This window comes from Stigmatopora argus, chromosome 11, assembly GCF_051989625.1.
Source record: "Stigmatopora argus isolate UIUO_Sarg chromosome 11, RoL_Sarg_1.0, whole genome shotgun sequence".
Classification (NCBI taxonomy): domain Eukaryota; kingdom Metazoa; phylum Chordata; class Actinopteri; order Syngnathiformes; family Syngnathidae; genus Stigmatopora; species Stigmatopora argus.
Genome location: NC_135397.1, coordinates 5,416,340 through 5,432,658, shown reverse-complemented (window position 1 = coordinate 5,432,658; position 16,319 = coordinate 5,416,340). Strand labels below are relative to the sequence as shown.

Here is a 16,319-nt window from a genome sequence, read left to right as displayed (position 1 = left end):
AGTTTCTTTCCCACACAACTATCTGAAAAATAAAGTGTGGGTCCTTTTGCCATCTGTTTAGTGGAGCCAAATATTAGTCAAATATACTGCCAAATACAATTTATTTCATCTATACCAATACTTGCTTTCAACAATGCATTGATCTGCTACTTTTCACCCGTGATCGATACTAAACCACAATCCATAATTGGTGAGGGTCATAACTTAAGGCATTATAGAGGGCTTACTTTGGTAACAAACCATAACAGAAATTGTGCGAGGTTAATCCGAAAAACACATTTTGGACACTTCAACTAATTCTTTCTATCATATTGCACCTTTAAGGCAGTTTTTATATGTGATATTACAGATTGTGGCTTTGGTGGTTCTGGAAAGAACATTCTAACAATCTATAACTCGTTTCCTTTTTTTAAGCACCAAGTGCTGATTGTCACACATTACAGGTCCATTTGTCTTCACACATTCATCATAAATATAGTAAAATACTATATAGTGAAATATAAATACTTGATGAATTGCATTGAAATTACAAGTTAACCGATGTCTATACAAACACTCAAAAACACACCAAAATTAGTGTAACAAATGTTTCCAAAAAAACTGCTGCTCATTCAGTGTGATACACGGTGAAGTGCAAAGATGACAAAATAACTCGAATAACCAAAAGCAACATCCTAAATAACAACATATTCATTATGTTTTTGTCGCAAAACAGCTCCAACATTGTAATAAAGGAGGAAACGCTTTTGTGTTGACAGCATTTTGCATTGAGTTCCATCTTGAAGCCCCAAATGTTTGCACTCTTCATGCAATGTATACAAACAAGTGTGGCGACTGCGTTGAGGAAAGCGCCGTACAATATTGATTCCAGACAAAAGGCAACTACACATAACATTCATTATGAAAATACATGTTTTCTTTATTTTATGCTAAAGGCCTCGTCAACAAACTCCATTTAAATAAAACTTCATGTCAACCTTCCTGTCTTATCGTGAAGACGGTGGCGCAACACTGAAGGCAACAATGTTGTTTTTAAAAAGCATGACAGTACAGAGCTCCCATCATTTATGCGGTGAATGGCAAAAAAAAATAGCAACGCTGTTAATGAATGCATGCAACGTTCACAAATACTTTGCAGAGTGTCATCTGGAGCAAACTTGTTCATCGGCGAATAGCACTTCCAGTTTCTCGTTAGGATATCTCCTTTGCCACCTCCACCTTGTCCTTGGTGATCATGTTGGGTTCTCCTTTCTGCGTCAAGCTATCTCTCTCATTGGCAGGCCTTCTTGACTGCTCCTCCAGTTGCTCCAGTTCCTCCAGTATGTTCTGGACGCGACGGACGCCATCTCGTCTCGCCTGCCGCACATCCACTCGCCCTTCTGGATCGACTGAGTCTAACGCTAAGAGCTCTTTAGTCAGGAGTTCCTCCAGTAACAAGTATTTCTTATCATTTTTCTTCCCCTGGAAGCTTTTCACCTCTTCTTCCAGTTTAGCGACCCGCTCAACTATTTTCTGTACTTTAGCTAAACCAGGGTGGACGGGACACTGCGGCGGCGGTTGTTCTGGCTCTGGCTTTTCTGGCGAAACGGCCGCTATTTCGTGTATTTCCGGTTCCGGTGACATTTGGACGGTGTTGTCAGTAGCGCCTTGTTCGGCTTGGTGGGGCCGCGGGAAGGATTTTGGTAATTGCTCGACCTGCGGTGATGATGCCTGAAGGGGCGTCTGCTCGAACTGCGGTGGTTGCTGAGGCATAGGTTGCTGGAAGTGTTGGTGTTGCTGAGGCAGAGGCTGTTGAAAGTTTGGCTTTTGGTCATCAGCATCTGCGCGCAAAGGCTGAGGGACTTGGACATTCTCTGGTTTTTGCAGAGGGCTCACTTGTTCCTGCTCCACTTTCTGAGGTGGTTCTCTCTTGACGATATGCTGTGGAAAATCAGAGTTAGTATATATCCTAGGAACTGTGGACCATTATCAAACCTGAAACCCTGTTTAAGTGATTACCTGTGGTCTTTCACCCAGCAATTGTGTGACAATTGGTGACTGGCTTCTGATATTATGCGGTAGGTGAATGGCAGCAGTATCTCGGTGCTGAGGATACAATACTGGAGAAGCCCTTTCCCGAGGAGGCTGCATTGCTGCGGCATAGCTGGGCCATTCTTCCTGTTGAAACCGTTGGAAGGGCTGCTGAGGTTCTGAATATGGGACACGCTGACCCTGGATCGGTGGATTTAACTGAGACTGTGCTTGTGTTTGGCCTCCTCCGCCCTCGTGAATTACTGGTATGGGGATATAACCGGCTTGAAGACCAGTGCTGCTAGGCCGTGGAAGTTGGTTATGCGGTCCTGGATAAACCTGGAAAAGAATTCAAACAATATTCATAAGACATTAGTCGTAAGACAACAGCATATTTATTATGTTGTTGACTAACCTCGGGGGTTTGTGATACAGGTGAACTGGCTTTTCTGGGCCCCGTGGAGCAGCTGTCACCAGGTCCGTGTAGAGGTGATCTCGGTCGACAATGAAACCCAGGTGTGGGCGAAGGTATCCGCCCTTCTGTGCGGATATTCTGTGCAGCGGTTGGTTGGATGTAGGAAAAGCACGGGTGCTGTTGCTGTCGTACATCCGCACCCTCATGGAAGACTGGGATCGGGACATAACCTGGGCGAAGGATGGGGTGTTTCATCTCTTTCACAAAGGTTTTCTGCACCTCCTGAGGGCTCGGTTCTGGTGGTAAACTGGGTCCATTTGTGGATAATTCTCTAAGCTAAAGTAGGAAGACATGAGTTGAAATACGTCAATGCGGATAACAAATCCAAAGACTTTTGATTCATTCATTAAAGTGGATCCAGTATTGGTAAATAGTACAAACCCAGTATTAGCGATCCATGAATCTGAACTGTACCAATAAAGAATCTGATCCTGAAATTATTATCCACTAACACTTAAATGCTGTTTAATTATGTAACTGTAGAGGCAGTAGTGAAGTTTAAATTATTCAAATCCCAACTCATCCATAAAGATATTTAAATTGAAATCCAAATACATTGATGCATATGAACATTCATGCATTTTCTGTTCCGCTTTTATCTTCTTATATGTTACACTTTCTTTCAAACGGATGCTATATTGTGTTATGTGCATTAGTGTTCAAGTTATTACCAGGTAAGAACTATAGAACATTATAGCTGTCAGTTATATCAACTTGCTCTGAACCAAGAATTATTTTTGTCTTGTGGATAACAGGTGAATTACCCCAAATATATTTATATGCATATTGCACATGATCACACACGAGGACAGTTGGACAAAAAGTACTTAGCAACGGCATGACTCAAGTTTCTAAGATAACTGATAGTGACAGCTTTAGAGGAATGCAAGCAACAGGTTCACTCATAACGTCATTCATTCATTTCTGACAACCAATCTGAAACAAATCAGCACAAAAACTGCATTCAATGAATTTGTGATTTTTTTGTAACCATCATTTTGCTATCTGGGGGGTGAAAACAGTTGTGAAATCTCTCGGAGTAGTCACCCTTTGCCCTCTGCCATTTCAGTATGGGACGCTTCACACAGGCAACACAGGCATTGCACTCATTTTACCCAGTGACAGCTGTCTTCTTTCCAGCAGCTTCTGCCTTCGACAGCAACGTCTCACTGAAGATTAACCATTGGCACACACGCAAGACCTTTTTGTTGTTGTTGGTCCCTCATCATCACATTAATATCATGTTTCAAATCAATACGATACACAATCCTAACCTATAGACTACACCCAGGAGCCAGGGGTCCTGCGTCAAAGCCTTGTAAGGCAAAAGTTTAATATGAGGCCGTGGAGGTGTTTGTCTCCATAAAAGAAGTGCTATTAGAAGTCAAAGGTGGTCTTTACATATACTGCAGGATGAGTCACCGAGTAATTATGGAGTTAGATCAGGACTGGTGGACAAAACGGGGTTGGTGAGCCGTTGTGAAAAGCTCGTGAGTAGAATGTGAGGGGGAGTTAGGGGGGGCAACACGGCCTATAGTCAACACGTCGGTGGCGTACACTAAGTAACTGCGCACCTCGGAACGTTTAACGAACGGCATTCGTTTTAACAGCCGCTAGCTGCACGATGATGGCGATGGCGTAACACGCGCGACTCGATCCAACAACTTTTACCTTTTTCGTGTCGTGCCTCGGGTCGTTCCAAGTGGTGGTGCGGTTGTTGTGATCCACGAAGAAGGGCCAGCCGGTCTGAGGGTCAATTTTGACTTCCCATCCGAGGGGCAAGGGGTCGTTGTCGTTGTTCGCCATTGTCGTGGTCGGCGACTGCGTCTTCATGCCGTTCATGCTTCTGGCTGCCCAGCACTGAGACATTTAATACCGGCGACGGGCGCTATAAAGATTCCTTCAAGTGACGTGGAAAAGTGGGCTGGAAGTTTCTCGAAATAGCTAGGTTAATGTCGGGGGCGGACAGCGCTGGCTGGCTGGCTGGATGGATGGATGGATGGATGGATACAGAAGCATGGCTTCGCTAAGCAATGTCGCAACGCACACCCCCAGTCCAACGCAGTAAACACCTTTCATCATTTTTGCCTTTACGTTTTGTTACAATTGTGTTTTATCTCACTATTTCTTCCTCTCCAATCATTCACCACTCGGATTTACCTAGCTTCCCAAAAGGCACAATTTTCACAACTTAATGCTTCGTATTATTTAATTAGAGAATCACACCTGTTAACATTTGAAAAAAACAACAACAACAAAACATTAAACCCACTTAAAAACCGGATATTTCAGTACGCTCCTTAATTTATTTTTAATTTATTCTTGCCCTGTTTTGGATTGTGCAACTGCCCTAAGAAAGTCATACAAATAAATGCGTAAAGTCCCTTGAAAGAAATTTATAGCAAAAAATATCTTTCTATCTTAGAGCTTTCATTTAACTCCTTGACTATCATTGACAGTGCTGGATGGACGTCCATACCATTTAGACCGGTAGGGTTGGCAGCAACCATTTATTGTTTTTAAAGATGTATTACTATTTTGTATGAAAAGTGACTATTTTGGGTACTTAAAAAAAATCTTACGTCCACACAGGTGGCCATCAATTCTATACATATGAACATGATCCACACTGACTAAACAAAACCCTTATTCTAGTATTTTATTCTTTGTTGGTTTTTGTTAAATGAGAGTTTCTAATATATTGCAGATTATCTCAATATATATTAGGAAACACTGGTAGAGAAGACTACTTCACACTATGAGTGTAACTAGAATTAAAAGATCAAGTGACATTAAGGAATGTGCATTCATGAAGCATCCAGACACTCAAATAAATTTAAACAGAAAGGTCTCGAAGTTTCCAGTCAACTCTGTGAGCCAAGACACAAGATAAATTAGAAATTTTAGGATTAATTACAGATCATTTAAAAAAAAACCGATTACAACACACGCTTTATCTTCTATTTACAACACTTGTTTATTGCAAAAAGGTCGATAGAACACGCATGCGCAGATAGCATGACGTAAGCCTAGTGTCCGGTTAGCTAGCTTCTGGCTAGTTAGCAAGTTGGAAACAGCGCACTAAGAAAGCGCGAAACTATCTTGCTTACAAATAGATAACCAGTTTTTGGTCGTTGTTACCGTAGACATCGATCATGGATGACGATTCCTACCCTCGAACATTGTAAGTTTATATTGCTTTTAAATTTTTAAGATCGGCGATGTTTTTTTGAGGGGGGTGCTAACTTCAAAAAGCCTTCGCTATCTTGACGCTAACTGCTAGTTATACATCGATGGTTATTTCAGCTAAGAGTCAAATTGAAGTCACTGTTGACTCAATAGAGTTCATAATATGTAAGTTGACAAACAATATTGTCGCTAGTACTCTCTAACTGTACGTCAACCTACTTCAAATGTTCGTAGTGGCTAAATTAGCAACGTCAGCCCGGGCTGTGCTAGCGAAGTCACAGACACGTTGACATTTCCACTTTGATGTCATGTATTTCCATTCCCCACTGTCGCCCTGCCATTTATAAATGGCCTCTTAAATTTGAACATTTTCTTACAGGTACGTGGGAAACCTCTCAAGGGATGTGACTGAAATTCTGATTCTACAACTTTTCACTCAAATAGGCCCTTGCAAAAGTTGTAAAATGATCACGGAGGTAGGAGTATTAACCTAATGTGGAGATTTCCGGAATAATATAAATGCCTTACTAACGTTTTCAAAGTGTTTGCGCTTCAATCTATATAAATTGATTATTTTTACTTCTATCGTGTAAAAATATGATTGATTAAGGGAGATGACCATCATAGATCATCAAACTCAAACAAATTGATCTGACTTTCAGCATACGACGATTGATCCCTATTGCTTCGTGGAATTCTACGAGCACAGAGACGCCGCTGCAGCCCTGGCCGCCATGAATGGAAGAAAAATACTTGGAAAGGTGCGATATATTTTTTTATTACAGATTGTGTCATTTGAATTGGTGTAAAATGATTGCTTCTTACATAGACGCTGCCTGGAATACTGTTAGAAGTGATGTTTCCTCCCTTTATTTACAGGAGGTCAAAGTAAATTGGGCCACCACACCCAGTAGCCAGAAGAAAGACACGTCCAGTAAGTGTTCTGAGCAGAAAAATAAGATGAAAGAATTTTTTCCAATTGTTTTGATGTCTTTGTAGATCATTTTCATGTGTTCGTGGGTGACCTGAGCCCCGAGATTACCACTGAAGACGTAAGAGCTGCATTTGCACCTTTTGGGAAAATCTCGTAAGTTTTTTCGTTTCCCCTTCATTTATTTTTATACATTTTTTCCAATTATAACCTTGACTTTAAAGCTTCCCGGTGATAATCATTTTTTTTCCCTGCTCTCAGAAACTTGCTTTGCTGCAGCAATAACATTCAAAGTATTTTATACTCTACTTTTTATGTACATCTATCATTGTCAATGGCAGGCAATGAGTTAAATAGCTATAATGGCTATCTTTAAGCCTGTGTTTTTAATGCAAGCACACAAACACAACGTTTCAGTTTTTTGCTTCTGGACCTTGTCAAGGATCTTCAAGTGGGAGGGTTGGATTATGGATAGGAACTTTTTTTTAATTAAAATTGGGAAGGTGACAAGATTTTTCATTAAATTGTGTCTAGTTGGTAACAACTTGATGCTCGTAGCATTTTAAAACAGACAATAATTTATGGCAAAATCCTGTAGAAAATGTGGTTTAAAAATGCCATCCATTTAGAAATGGTTTGCCTTTTGTAATGGATTGCCTTTTGTTGACAACTATGCAAGCTTAAATAATGCTCAGCTAATCTCCTCGGTCCTTTCATTTCGTCTGCGACTTGGCGAGCCCGTTCTCCAATTGGCTGACAGGTTTGAGTTAAAAATAGCCATCAATTTGCTCCTAGAGGCTGAAATTCCAATGCCCAAATTACCTTGACGTTTCAGTGATCTGATAATGTTCTTGTGTCTTAATCTGTAACCACTATAGAGCCATGCTCACTCATTTTTTTTGTAGCAGCCCGGTAAGAAGTCTTTGACGACGACTCATCTAATCAATTGCTCTTTTGCAGTTGTTCAGGTTTTTTTTTCTGCATTATATCAGATAGCCTTTCTCCTCTGTGCATATTTAGTATATGGTAAGTTTGAGCCCTTTGTAAGCTGTATGTATGAACCTGAACAGCCTTTAGATGTGGGTCTCAGTGAAGTAATAGCATTTTGGTTATTTTACAGAAATGCTCATAGGATTGGACAGGAGCTTGAAGGCTAACAGCAAGGAACTGTGCACTCTGGAGAGAGACTCAGATGTAGTTTTTTCTCTATTTATTCCATTTTTCCTCTTGTCTTTATTTCTAGATGCTTTGCATTGACGTGAAATGGTATAGATTATGATAACAGTCAATATTAAATGTATTCGTCTAAAGTGTTTTGAAATTGCATTTTGAGTTTTGTCGCATTACGCTCTTCGAAAATTCTTGATAACGAACGGTCAATTTCTCAAAACCCGCATACTCCATTAGTGGTGGCAAATTATTGACCAGGGGAAATGAAGTAATCTGGCCACGTATGCCATTTAATTCCTCGTATACTTACTTGCGTATTCTATATTTTTAATTTGTAGGACAGAAGCCTATTTTGAGAATGCATGGTACACTGTTCATCATATTTGGTGAGATTAAACAGACAGTATAATTGGGGCTCTTATCGCAATAACTCATGCATTTTAGTGATCTCAAATCTGTATTTAGATTGCATGTACAGCTTTTTGAATTCCTGCTTTTGAGTCATTGAGTCAGCACTCAGTCCAGGGTCCTGATAGCTACCAGTAACATAGGACAGTGTAGTGGATTCACAGTTCTGTGTGTCTCTTGCGTGGCTCCTTTTTTTAGTATCATGCCATGTGGCGGGAATACTCACCAATGTTTTCACCTTTTGCTCCAGAGATGCTCGTGTTGTGAAGGACATGGCGACGGGCAAATCAAAGGGGTATGGATTTGTGTCCTTCTACAACAAACTGGTAAGGCTCCAGTGCCGCAACACAGATGAAAGGTTATTTCTTTTCCTGTCTATTATTCTACTTTTTTGGTGAAAATATATTTACAGATGCATAGTTACACACATGCACACAATCATACTAATTCATATTTTTCTACTATTAATATTATTGAATTTAACAGGTATTTGTAGGTTTCTAGCCTTGAAGTGATTCATAAAGTTTCTCAAATAGTGGTTGCGTCAAACGCTATTTTTAGGTAAATTAAAATAAAATTGGCATCCATCTCTAATATCATTTCACCATATTGGACTAACTTATACACGCCTTATTATTCGTTTTCATAGTCCATTTATGACTGCGCTATATACCAATATGGTCATTAAAAAAGATGGTAAATTGGCCATTGTTTTCTGAAATTCAGCATGTTTGAAATTATCGACCACTAATACTACTAATCGTCAGTATACAGTAATCTATTAAATAAACTAGCAGTTTGAGCGTGCTGATTTGTTCCCATAGGATGCAGAGAACGCCATTGTTCACATGGGCGGGCAGTGGTTGGGAGGACGACAAATCAGGACCAACTGGGCCACACGAAAACCACCTGCTCCCAAAAACGCTCAAGACAGTAAGTTTAGAAAGAAAATGTTTTGTCCATTCTGCAAAAATTATATGTTCTGTTAGTATGGTGTTTTTTTTTTATATTGTTTTTTTTCTATTTCAGATGGCTCAAAACAGCTGAGATTTGATGATGTTGTGAGCCAATCCAGTCCACAGAACTGTACCGTGTACTGTGGAGGGATCCAATCTGGACTATCTGGTAAGTAATACTTTTTTTCAGCTCTGTTGAAATTTCTGTCAGTCTCAACAAATGTACGAGAAATGGCTTTTTGTCTAAAATTATTCCAGATGAATTAATGCGGCAGACCTTCTCGCCATTTGGTCAGATTATGGAAATCCGAGTCTTCCCCGAGAAAGGTTATTCATTCATCAGGTAATTACAGCATGGGGCCTCTAGATGTCAACCTCATTCTGTGCTGATTATTAACTCTTCTGCCTGACAGGTTTTCCTCCCACGACAGTGCCGCCCACGCTATCGTGTCTGTAAATGGTACAGGCATAGAAGGAAATGTCGTGAAATGTTACTGGGGGAAAGAATCTCCTGATATGAACAAAAGTTCCCAGCAGGTAGCATAAAAGTCCCAAGTAACATTTTTGGTTGTGTTAGTGATGGTTGTCCACTGTGATATTGCTTCTGAGTAACTATTTGTCGTCACAGGTCGAATACGGGCAGTGGGGCCAGTGGAATCAGGTCTATGGAAGTCCACAGCAGCAGTATGGGCAGCAGTATATGACAAACGGATGGCAAGTTCCTTCCTATAACATGTATGGCCAGTCTTGGAATCAACAAGGATTTGGAGTAGAGTATGTATCAAATGGAATGTTTCATTAGAAGCCAAAGCTGATGTGAGGTACTTTCTTTATTTTCACAGGCAATCCCAGTCACCTGGCTGGGTCGGAGGATTCAGCTCTCAGTCAGGTCAAGCTTCTGCCTCACCCAATTCAGTTGTGTCCAACTTCAACATGACTGGTTACCAAACACAGTGAGCTGGTCTTTAAAAAAAAGCCTATTATTGAGAAGAACCAGCTCTGGTCAAAGAATATTCATATAGCCTTTATTTGCATCAAAGGACAAAACCTAATTGATAGAGCCAGTTTCACGGAGAAAGCTTCGAATATTTTTTTTCCAAATAAAAAGCTCACCTACAGTTTACGAACAGGCTACACACTACGTAATGGAAGTCTTGGCAACATTAAATGAATCAATGAGGAGGAGTTCTCACTCCTTTGTTGCCCATGCGTGTGATGTTTTAATAAGACTTAAACTACAAGATCTTGATTACATTTGAAATTTGAGTCAAAGCTTTAATTCCTTGGTTGCCACTGACCGGGATAGATGTTCCATCCATTTGGCTATGAATGAATGAACTAGTGACAAATTTAAATTGACAACTTTAGGATGACAAAACCATCATAATAGGATAGCTATCATCATCAATGGCACTGCAAGACTTTTAACTTTAAAAGCATTTAAAAAAAAAGAAAAATATATTTGTGTATTTTGCTAGTGTCTCACATGTATCATTGTCTTTGTTTGACACTTCAAACTAGAGCAATATTTCTACAGTTATCCTCACACTTCTAAAACATAGCAAACATTTTCAATTTGTTAGTCCAGTCCTGTCGGAATGTTTCGAACTGCTCGTTCTTGGAGCATTTTCTATCATTTTATACTGTAGGTAAGAAAACGCCAGTCTACGAGTGGATATTTTTAATTTAAGTGTGTACAAATTTAAGAGCGTCTCCTATAACCACCAATGGGTTCACTTGCAGTGAGCCATGGCAACCTTTGCTTTGGTCTGTTTTCTGCTAACAGCCGTACACAGTCACTGCGTTTTTGATATGAAAGAAAAGTGCTTTGTAAATACAATTCCTGAAATAGTTTGCAGCATACAAACATTTCTATAAAGTGGCGAGGCTTTAAAGTTATGAAAGTGGACGTACGGCTCGGTTTACTTTTATAAGGAAAAATAGTGTTACTTTTACTGCCCCGCCCACTCCTTGAGTAAACAATGGCATGTTCTAATTGAGCTTTTCAATTGTTTTATTAGCAGGCTCGTCTCCCAGTAAAGGAAAAACTACAGTAGAGGATTGCAGTTGCATTTAATTTAAAGATTAATGAAATCACCCTCTTGTTCACAAATGGCGGATATTCTGGGATGGTTTCTTAGAGGAATACTAGTCTTCCTTTTTCCTTTATTCCTTGCAGATCCCTGATTTTTAGAACATTTTGAATCAAACCTTTGTAAAGACAACTACGTATACCTTATGTCCTCCCTTTTCAGATGTAATTGCCCAACTTATTTTATGGTTTTTGCATGTTAGTGGAAGACTTTATAACCCCAGCCCCCTACTCCAACTACAGCAGGTACTACTATTGCCCAATTTGTCACATTATTTTTGTTGTTGTTGTTTTTTTGGGCGTGGGGTTAACAAAATAATTGCAAAACCTTTGCTGCCCTGGTAAAATTGTACATAATTGTGGGTTGAATGTTGTGAAAAAAATTCTTAAGCAAATATCGAGATTTATTTGGGTTGATCAATTTGAAATCTATTGAAAAATTAGCCTTTTTCTTGAAGTAGCAGGAAGCCGATGTTTTAGTTTGAACTGCACGATTGTGACGTGTAATATATTTGTTGCATAAAATACTGAATGTAATGACAACTTGCTTCCGTGACAAGTGATGTTTAATAAAAGCTGGGAATGGTTTTCATTAGAAAATAGAAGCCTATTTAGTCACTTGAAATAAAGACACATTCAAACCAGATCTTTTTCAATCTTTATTAGACACTTTATTTCACTGCATTTATATGTTGCGTCTAACCAAAGCGCTGCGCTTCAATTTGAGCAGGTACAGCGCAAGACTTTAACAAACCGGATAAATAATTTTTCAACTCTTTATTGCATATTTACATTTTAAAAGGTTCACACTTCACCATACTATGCAAGGAAGTTAATAACCTTTGAGTAAATGGTAAATAACTACTGTTGCATGTATTTGTTAACCATTTGGCAACTAACAGACAAACATTAGGCATTTATTTATACTGTACTGCACAACAGTGTTTGAATATATTGCACAACACTTATATATAAGTTTTATATTCAGATAGAATCTACAACACTTTACATTGTAAGTGCCTACTTAAGCTCAAACCTTTGTAGTAGTGCCTATGGCTAAAATAAAACAAAAAAGTAGAGTTATTTACATATTTTAATTAAACAAGATTAAGCATAAATGCTTTGAAGTATTGAATATTTGTTGAAAAGAGTTCATTTTGGAGGATATTTTAGTCAAGAGATATTACTCTTAAAGCGTTAAATATTTGATCTGTCACTCATCATCGCCAATTGAACATATTCCACCATCACATCTCCAGGTTTTATCACATATGACAGTCGTATGTGGGAATTGTGCAAATTCTTCCCGGTGGAATCACAGCCTTTGTCCCTCGGTCAACACAAACAAGGATGCTACCATCTGAGGTATTTTGATCCGCCTGCAGTGGATAATTAAAACGAGAAGTCAGGCAGGTGACATATTAGCATCATGATTAGCAAGTATACTAGTAGACCCAATCAATTTGCAGGCCAATGGTGCGTTTGCGTGACTGCGGTCAATCCGCACTTCACTCGGAAAGATGCACTCAAGCTATCATACCTACGCTAATGGACCTTCATTAATAAGGTTAATTGTCAATTAACCTCACGATGGAGACGTGAGAACATTTGGGGGGAAATAGAATGGCGACTCGCAAGGGATGTAACTCGAAAGATAGCGGTACAACTACCACATCTAACAGGTAAAATGGGCTAACGTAAATGTTAGCTTAGCTGACGCCACTAGTTCAGAATTAAATCGGGACTCGACAAGCGTCATTCTCCAAAAGTAACTTTAAAAGTAATTCTAACTAGAACGTGCGTTACTACCATTATATACTCACGTGGTGGTTGTTGGTCAAAGACTTGCCATTATTTTTGTTCATATCTGTTATGTTCTCTATCCCAATTTTCTTCAGAATTAACTCAATCTTCACTGTGATGCCCGACATGGCATTTTCAAGGTGGACAACCTGCCTGGCCAACCTGCAGGTAGGAGAGATGAAATATCAGAGTTAATAATGCAATAATAAGTTTGAATGTAAATTTTAATTTTTAAATATAATTTTTAGATGCAAAATGTGACCGTAGAAACTTCTCTTGGTCCATAATGGCGTGACCAGCGTTGCTCTTTTGGTCATTTAGGATCACTGGAGACTTTCCCCCTAAATCTCTCCCGTAGGTCATTCCAAGATTGTTGAGTTCAGCAGCAAGTGCATCCTAAGAAAAGGGCAGAAAAAAAATCTTCATTAGAATTTGTTTGTGATATTTATTATTCCCTTAAAAAACAAAATGAGGACATTAAAAAAATAAACATTGGGGAAGCCCATTTGACTCTACAAACCCTCTTTTCCTCAAGTTCAGTTTTCATCTTTTCCTGTTCTTCCTCATCCAGAATGTGGTTCCCATCACGGTCAAACTGTGAAAAAGCTGCAGAAATTTCATGATCAGCATGTCCCATCCTGCGAGATCATTGAAGTGGTAAGGATTTTGTTTATCTATTGGAGATGACATTTTCAATTTTTCTTTGCCACCTACTCTTTTAAAGTTTCTCTAAAATCTTTGAATTCAATTTCTCCGGATCCGGCACGTAGAGCCCTCTGAACATCTGATATTTTCTCATTTTTAAGTTTCAGCTTCATAAATGTCTTCAAGTAGCTCTAATGGGAAAAAAATAACCATGTTGTGATGCAAAATTCACATATCCACCCACAATATTTTCGGTTACCTGTTTTATAATATCTGTGAACTGCAGCTCATCTTTCTGGGACGATAGCTCCTCTTTCACTTCAGAATATGTGTCATTTATGATGGCAAGAAACATGTTCTGAAGAGATATAGAATGGTAAGCTCCAGATAGACCGCATTATTTTACTTTTAAATGACTTGTGTATATGATGACTTACAAGCAGGACAAAGAAAACGAAGAAAACATAGGTGACAAAATAAATTGGTCCGAGGACTCTGTTTGCACGATCGATTGCATCATAATCAAAGTCTCCTAGAATTATCCTGAACTGGGTGAAGCTGCAAGGGGAAAATGCAAAGACATTGGTTAGTTCAGGCATCGCACATTTTCAGGTTGTACCGCTGTTTTGAATGTGTCTTACATGCACTTGAGAAAAGTACTGAACGTTTCCACCTCAGTACCAAAGAGCAAATATCCGAGCTGAGCATACGCGAAGAACACGATGAAGAACATGATGGCAAAACCTACAATGTCTTTGGCACAGCGACCCAAAGTGGAGGACAGCTGGGTCATGGTTTTATTGAAGCTGATGTATTTGAACACCTACATAGACAAGAATCGCACAGACTATTTTTAAATGGTGTCGAACGTCAACATTGAGAGCGGTATTAGATTGTATTTTACCTTGATCCATGCAAAGAACAGGTTAACCGCATTCATATTGTTGTATTGTGTTTGCCAGAATGCTAGAAACTCAAAGTCAGCATAGATCTCTGGTTGGTCCAACAGTTTGCCGAGCAACTTGTCCACTTTGACCGTGCGGAAAATGTTGAATACGATGGCAACAATGGCGAGCTAGAATTAGGAAAATAAATTGTTTCAAGTTCATTAAAAACCTGAAATCCCGAAAAAACATTCTTACCATTATAACTACTATGTCGAGTATATTCCAGATGCTTTTAAAGTAGGAGAACTTGTGTATTCGAAGCTCGAGAATCTCTTCCACAACATAGTAGAGGATGAATAAACAAAAGACCATCTCACAGGCCAGGATGAAGTAATCCCAGTAACTGATGTAGCGAATCAGTTTAACTGTTCGAATCTGGTAGGAAGGAATCGCTCCGCCAGTTGCAGGGAATTCCACTACCAACCTGTCAACAGATTGATGTCAAACACAAATCGGGGCACTAATGACGCAATTTGAAGTTTAGTCTATACCTGATGACACAGAACATGTTGATGTTTGCATTGTAAGTGGAGAAGTCAATGAAAACAGCCCTGGTTCCTCGATCCAGCCAAAGGTTCTCCTCCAGTTCCTTCAGGACAATTGCACTTTCCTCCTTGGTTTGACCCAGGTCCTGGTAGTATCCAGCTCCACTGTAAGTGGTCAGCAAACCCCAATGTGAGGAACCCTTGATCACTTTCTCTGCTTGGTAGCTCCATCTGCAGAAAAACAAAAAATTCCAAGTTTGGAAAATCGCCAGTTGACTATAGCGCTACTTTAAAAAATGCATTGACTGGCGTTAGTCCTAAGCGGTAACTCACGCAGTGCCGTTGATCAGCCCAAAGTTGAGATTGTCCTCCTTTTTCTCGTTGTAGACATCATAACATCCCAAGATCTCATCCTGGAAGTCTTTATGAACCTTGCAAGAATTGTTCTTAATCTTGATCTGTCGCATCCTTGGGACTCCCAGCAACATATTCTCATAGTAGATGAAGGACTGATCGCCACTGTCCAATGACTTATTGTTGTACCATTTAGTCCAGTACAGGTGATCTAATAACGGTTCCTGAACAAACTGGTCATACAGAAAAACAACTGTCAAAATTCTCATTTTGATTCCCGCTGTGGTGAACAAATGAATAAATAAATGTGTATGGGCCAATACTTACAGTCCAAAAATCCCCCATGGTGCTAATGGATTGAAATTTAACCCCGCTTTCTCCAGCTGTATTCACAAACAAGTCCGTCATGGCTTTAGTGTAATAGTAGGTGCTGGAGCTTGTCATCCCGTATGTCACTGCAAGACAGCATCATGACATTTTTACTGACATTGGCCTACCCTTGGCTTTGGTCTGGTTCAGCTCTTAACCGTCCTCCATTCAGTGGTCCCATGATAAGACAAGTGCAAAACAGGACCCACACAAGATATCATTGAACATTTGTTCTCTGGATGTATTTATGTTGCAACCATCAGAGCGGTGCAGATTAGAAGCCGTAATTTGTTTGTGAAGAGCGCATGCCAATCTGACGCAAATAGCCTCATCAAACACTGTCAATATAAACCAGACAAAGAAACAATGCACAAAGCCAAAACGCTCTTATCGCTAAAAGGCAAGAGGGCTGCGGTCACGTTGCTTTCAAAGTTAATGGTTGGTTTAACAAAGGCTCTCAGGTGAAGGGATGGGGAGGACATTTA

General features: G+C 39.6%; 3 protein-coding genes and 1 long non-coding RNA gene across 5 annotated transcripts in view; 2 read left to right on the top strand and 2 right to left on the bottom strand.

Moving 5' to 3' along the window:
- Window positions 1-84: 84 nt before the first annotated feature.
- On the bottom strand, window positions 85-4,508 carry bag3 (BCL2 associated athanogene 3). The gene is made up of 4 exons (XM_077614173.1): window positions 4,157-4,508; window positions 2,426-2,761; window positions 1,999-2,349; window positions 85-1,920 (listed from the first exon to the last, which is right to left on the bottom strand). The coding sequence occupies exons 1-4, from the start codon at window positions 4,352-4,354 to the stop codon at window positions 1,192-1,194; spliced, it is 1,614 nt and encodes a 537-aa protein (XP_077470299.1). The 5' UTR covers window positions 4,355-4,508; the 3' UTR covers window positions 85-1,191.
- Window positions 4,509-5,495: 987 nt separating this feature from the next.
- On the top strand, window positions 5,496-11,877 carry tial1 (TIA1 cytotoxic granule-associated RNA binding protein-like 1). Of its 2 annotated transcripts, none has more exons than XM_077613078.1 (12): window positions 5,496-5,669; window positions 6,054-6,150; window positions 6,337-6,435; window positions 6,554-6,608; window positions 6,674-6,761; window positions 8,434-8,509; window positions 9,008-9,116; window positions 9,213-9,308; window positions 9,398-9,482; window positions 9,553-9,676; window positions 9,768-9,853; window positions 9,982-11,877. In XM_077613078.1, exons 1-12 carry the CDS (start codon window positions 5,641-5,643, stop codon window positions 10,094-10,096), a joined length of 1,059 nt encoding a protein of 352 aa, XP_077469204.1. In that variant the 5' UTR covers window positions 5,496-5,640; the 3' UTR covers window positions 10,097-11,877. The 2 variants fall into 2 exon arrangements, with proteins under 2 accessions (XP_077469204.1, XP_077469203.1); XM_077613077.1 differs by having other exon boundaries at window positions 5,498-5,669; window positions 9,768-9,913.
- Window positions 11,878-11,938: 61 nt separating this feature from the next.
- Window positions 11,939-16,319, bottom strand: part of pkd2l1 (polycystic kidney disease 2-like 1) — a 5,534-nt gene continuing 1,153 nt past the window's right edge. Inside the window, exons 3-15 of the mRNA XM_077613201.1 lie at window positions 15,793-15,920; window positions 15,445-15,698; window positions 15,118-15,342; window positions 14,822-15,050; window positions 14,584-14,754; window positions 14,321-14,502; window positions 14,117-14,237; window positions 13,939-14,037; window positions 13,749-13,870; window positions 13,555-13,672; window positions 13,297-13,430; window positions 13,055-13,196; window positions 11,939-12,610 (exon numbers count right to left, since the gene is read on the bottom strand). Coding sequence (XP_077469327.1) covers window positions 12,497-12,610; window positions 13,055-13,196; window positions 13,297-13,430; window positions 13,555-13,672; window positions 13,749-13,870; window positions 13,939-14,037; window positions 14,117-14,237; window positions 14,321-14,502; window positions 14,584-14,754; window positions 14,822-15,050; window positions 15,118-15,342; window positions 15,445-15,698; window positions 15,793-15,920 — 2,039 coding nt within the window. The 3' untranslated portion in view covers window positions 11,939-12,496. The remainder of the gene's footprint in view (window positions 12,611-13,054; window positions 13,197-13,296; window positions 13,431-13,554; window positions 13,673-13,748; window positions 13,871-13,938; window positions 14,038-14,116; window positions 14,238-14,320; window positions 14,503-14,583; window positions 14,755-14,821; window positions 15,051-15,117; window positions 15,343-15,444; window positions 15,699-15,792; window positions 15,921-16,319) is intronic.
- Window positions 12,750-16,319, top strand: part of LOC144084610 (uncharacterized) — a 25,669-nt gene continuing 22,099 nt past the window's right edge. The window contains exons 1-3 of the long non-coding RNA XR_013303858.1: window positions 12,750-12,913; window positions 13,130-13,202; window positions 13,606-13,691. This is a non-coding gene — a long non-coding RNA (uncharacterized LOC144084610). The remainder of the gene's footprint in view (window positions 12,914-13,129; window positions 13,203-13,605; window positions 13,692-16,319) is intronic.

What these genes read in the sequence shown, in the direction of transcription:
- bag3 (XM_077614173.1), bottom strand. Translation starts at nt 4,354, where the DNA reads ATGTCTCAGTGCTGGGCAGCCAGAAGCATGAACGGCATGAAGACGCAG. An exon ending in CTGTATCACAAACCCCCGAG is followed by an intron (nt 2,350 to 2,425) that starts GTTAGTCAACAA and finishes ATTCTTTTCCAG; the next exon opens with GTTTATCCAGGACCGCATAA. An exon ending in TGCTGGGTGAAAGACCACAG is followed by an intron (nt 1,921 to 1,998) that starts GTAATCACTTAA and finishes GATTTTCCACAG; the next exon opens with CATATCGTCAAGAGAGAACC.
- tial1 (XM_077613077.1), top strand. Translation starts at nt 5,641, where the DNA reads ATGGATGACGATTCCTACCCTCGAACATT. An exon ending in GTTGTAAAATGATCACGGAG is followed by an intron (nt 6,151 to 6,336) that starts GTAGGAGTATTA and finishes TCTGACTTTCAG; the next exon opens with CATACGACGATTGATCCCTA. An exon ending in CAACAAGGATTTGGAGTAGA is followed by an intron (nt 9,914 to 9,981) that starts GTATGTATCAAA and finishes TTATTTTCACAG; the next exon opens with GCAATCCCAGTCACCTGGCT.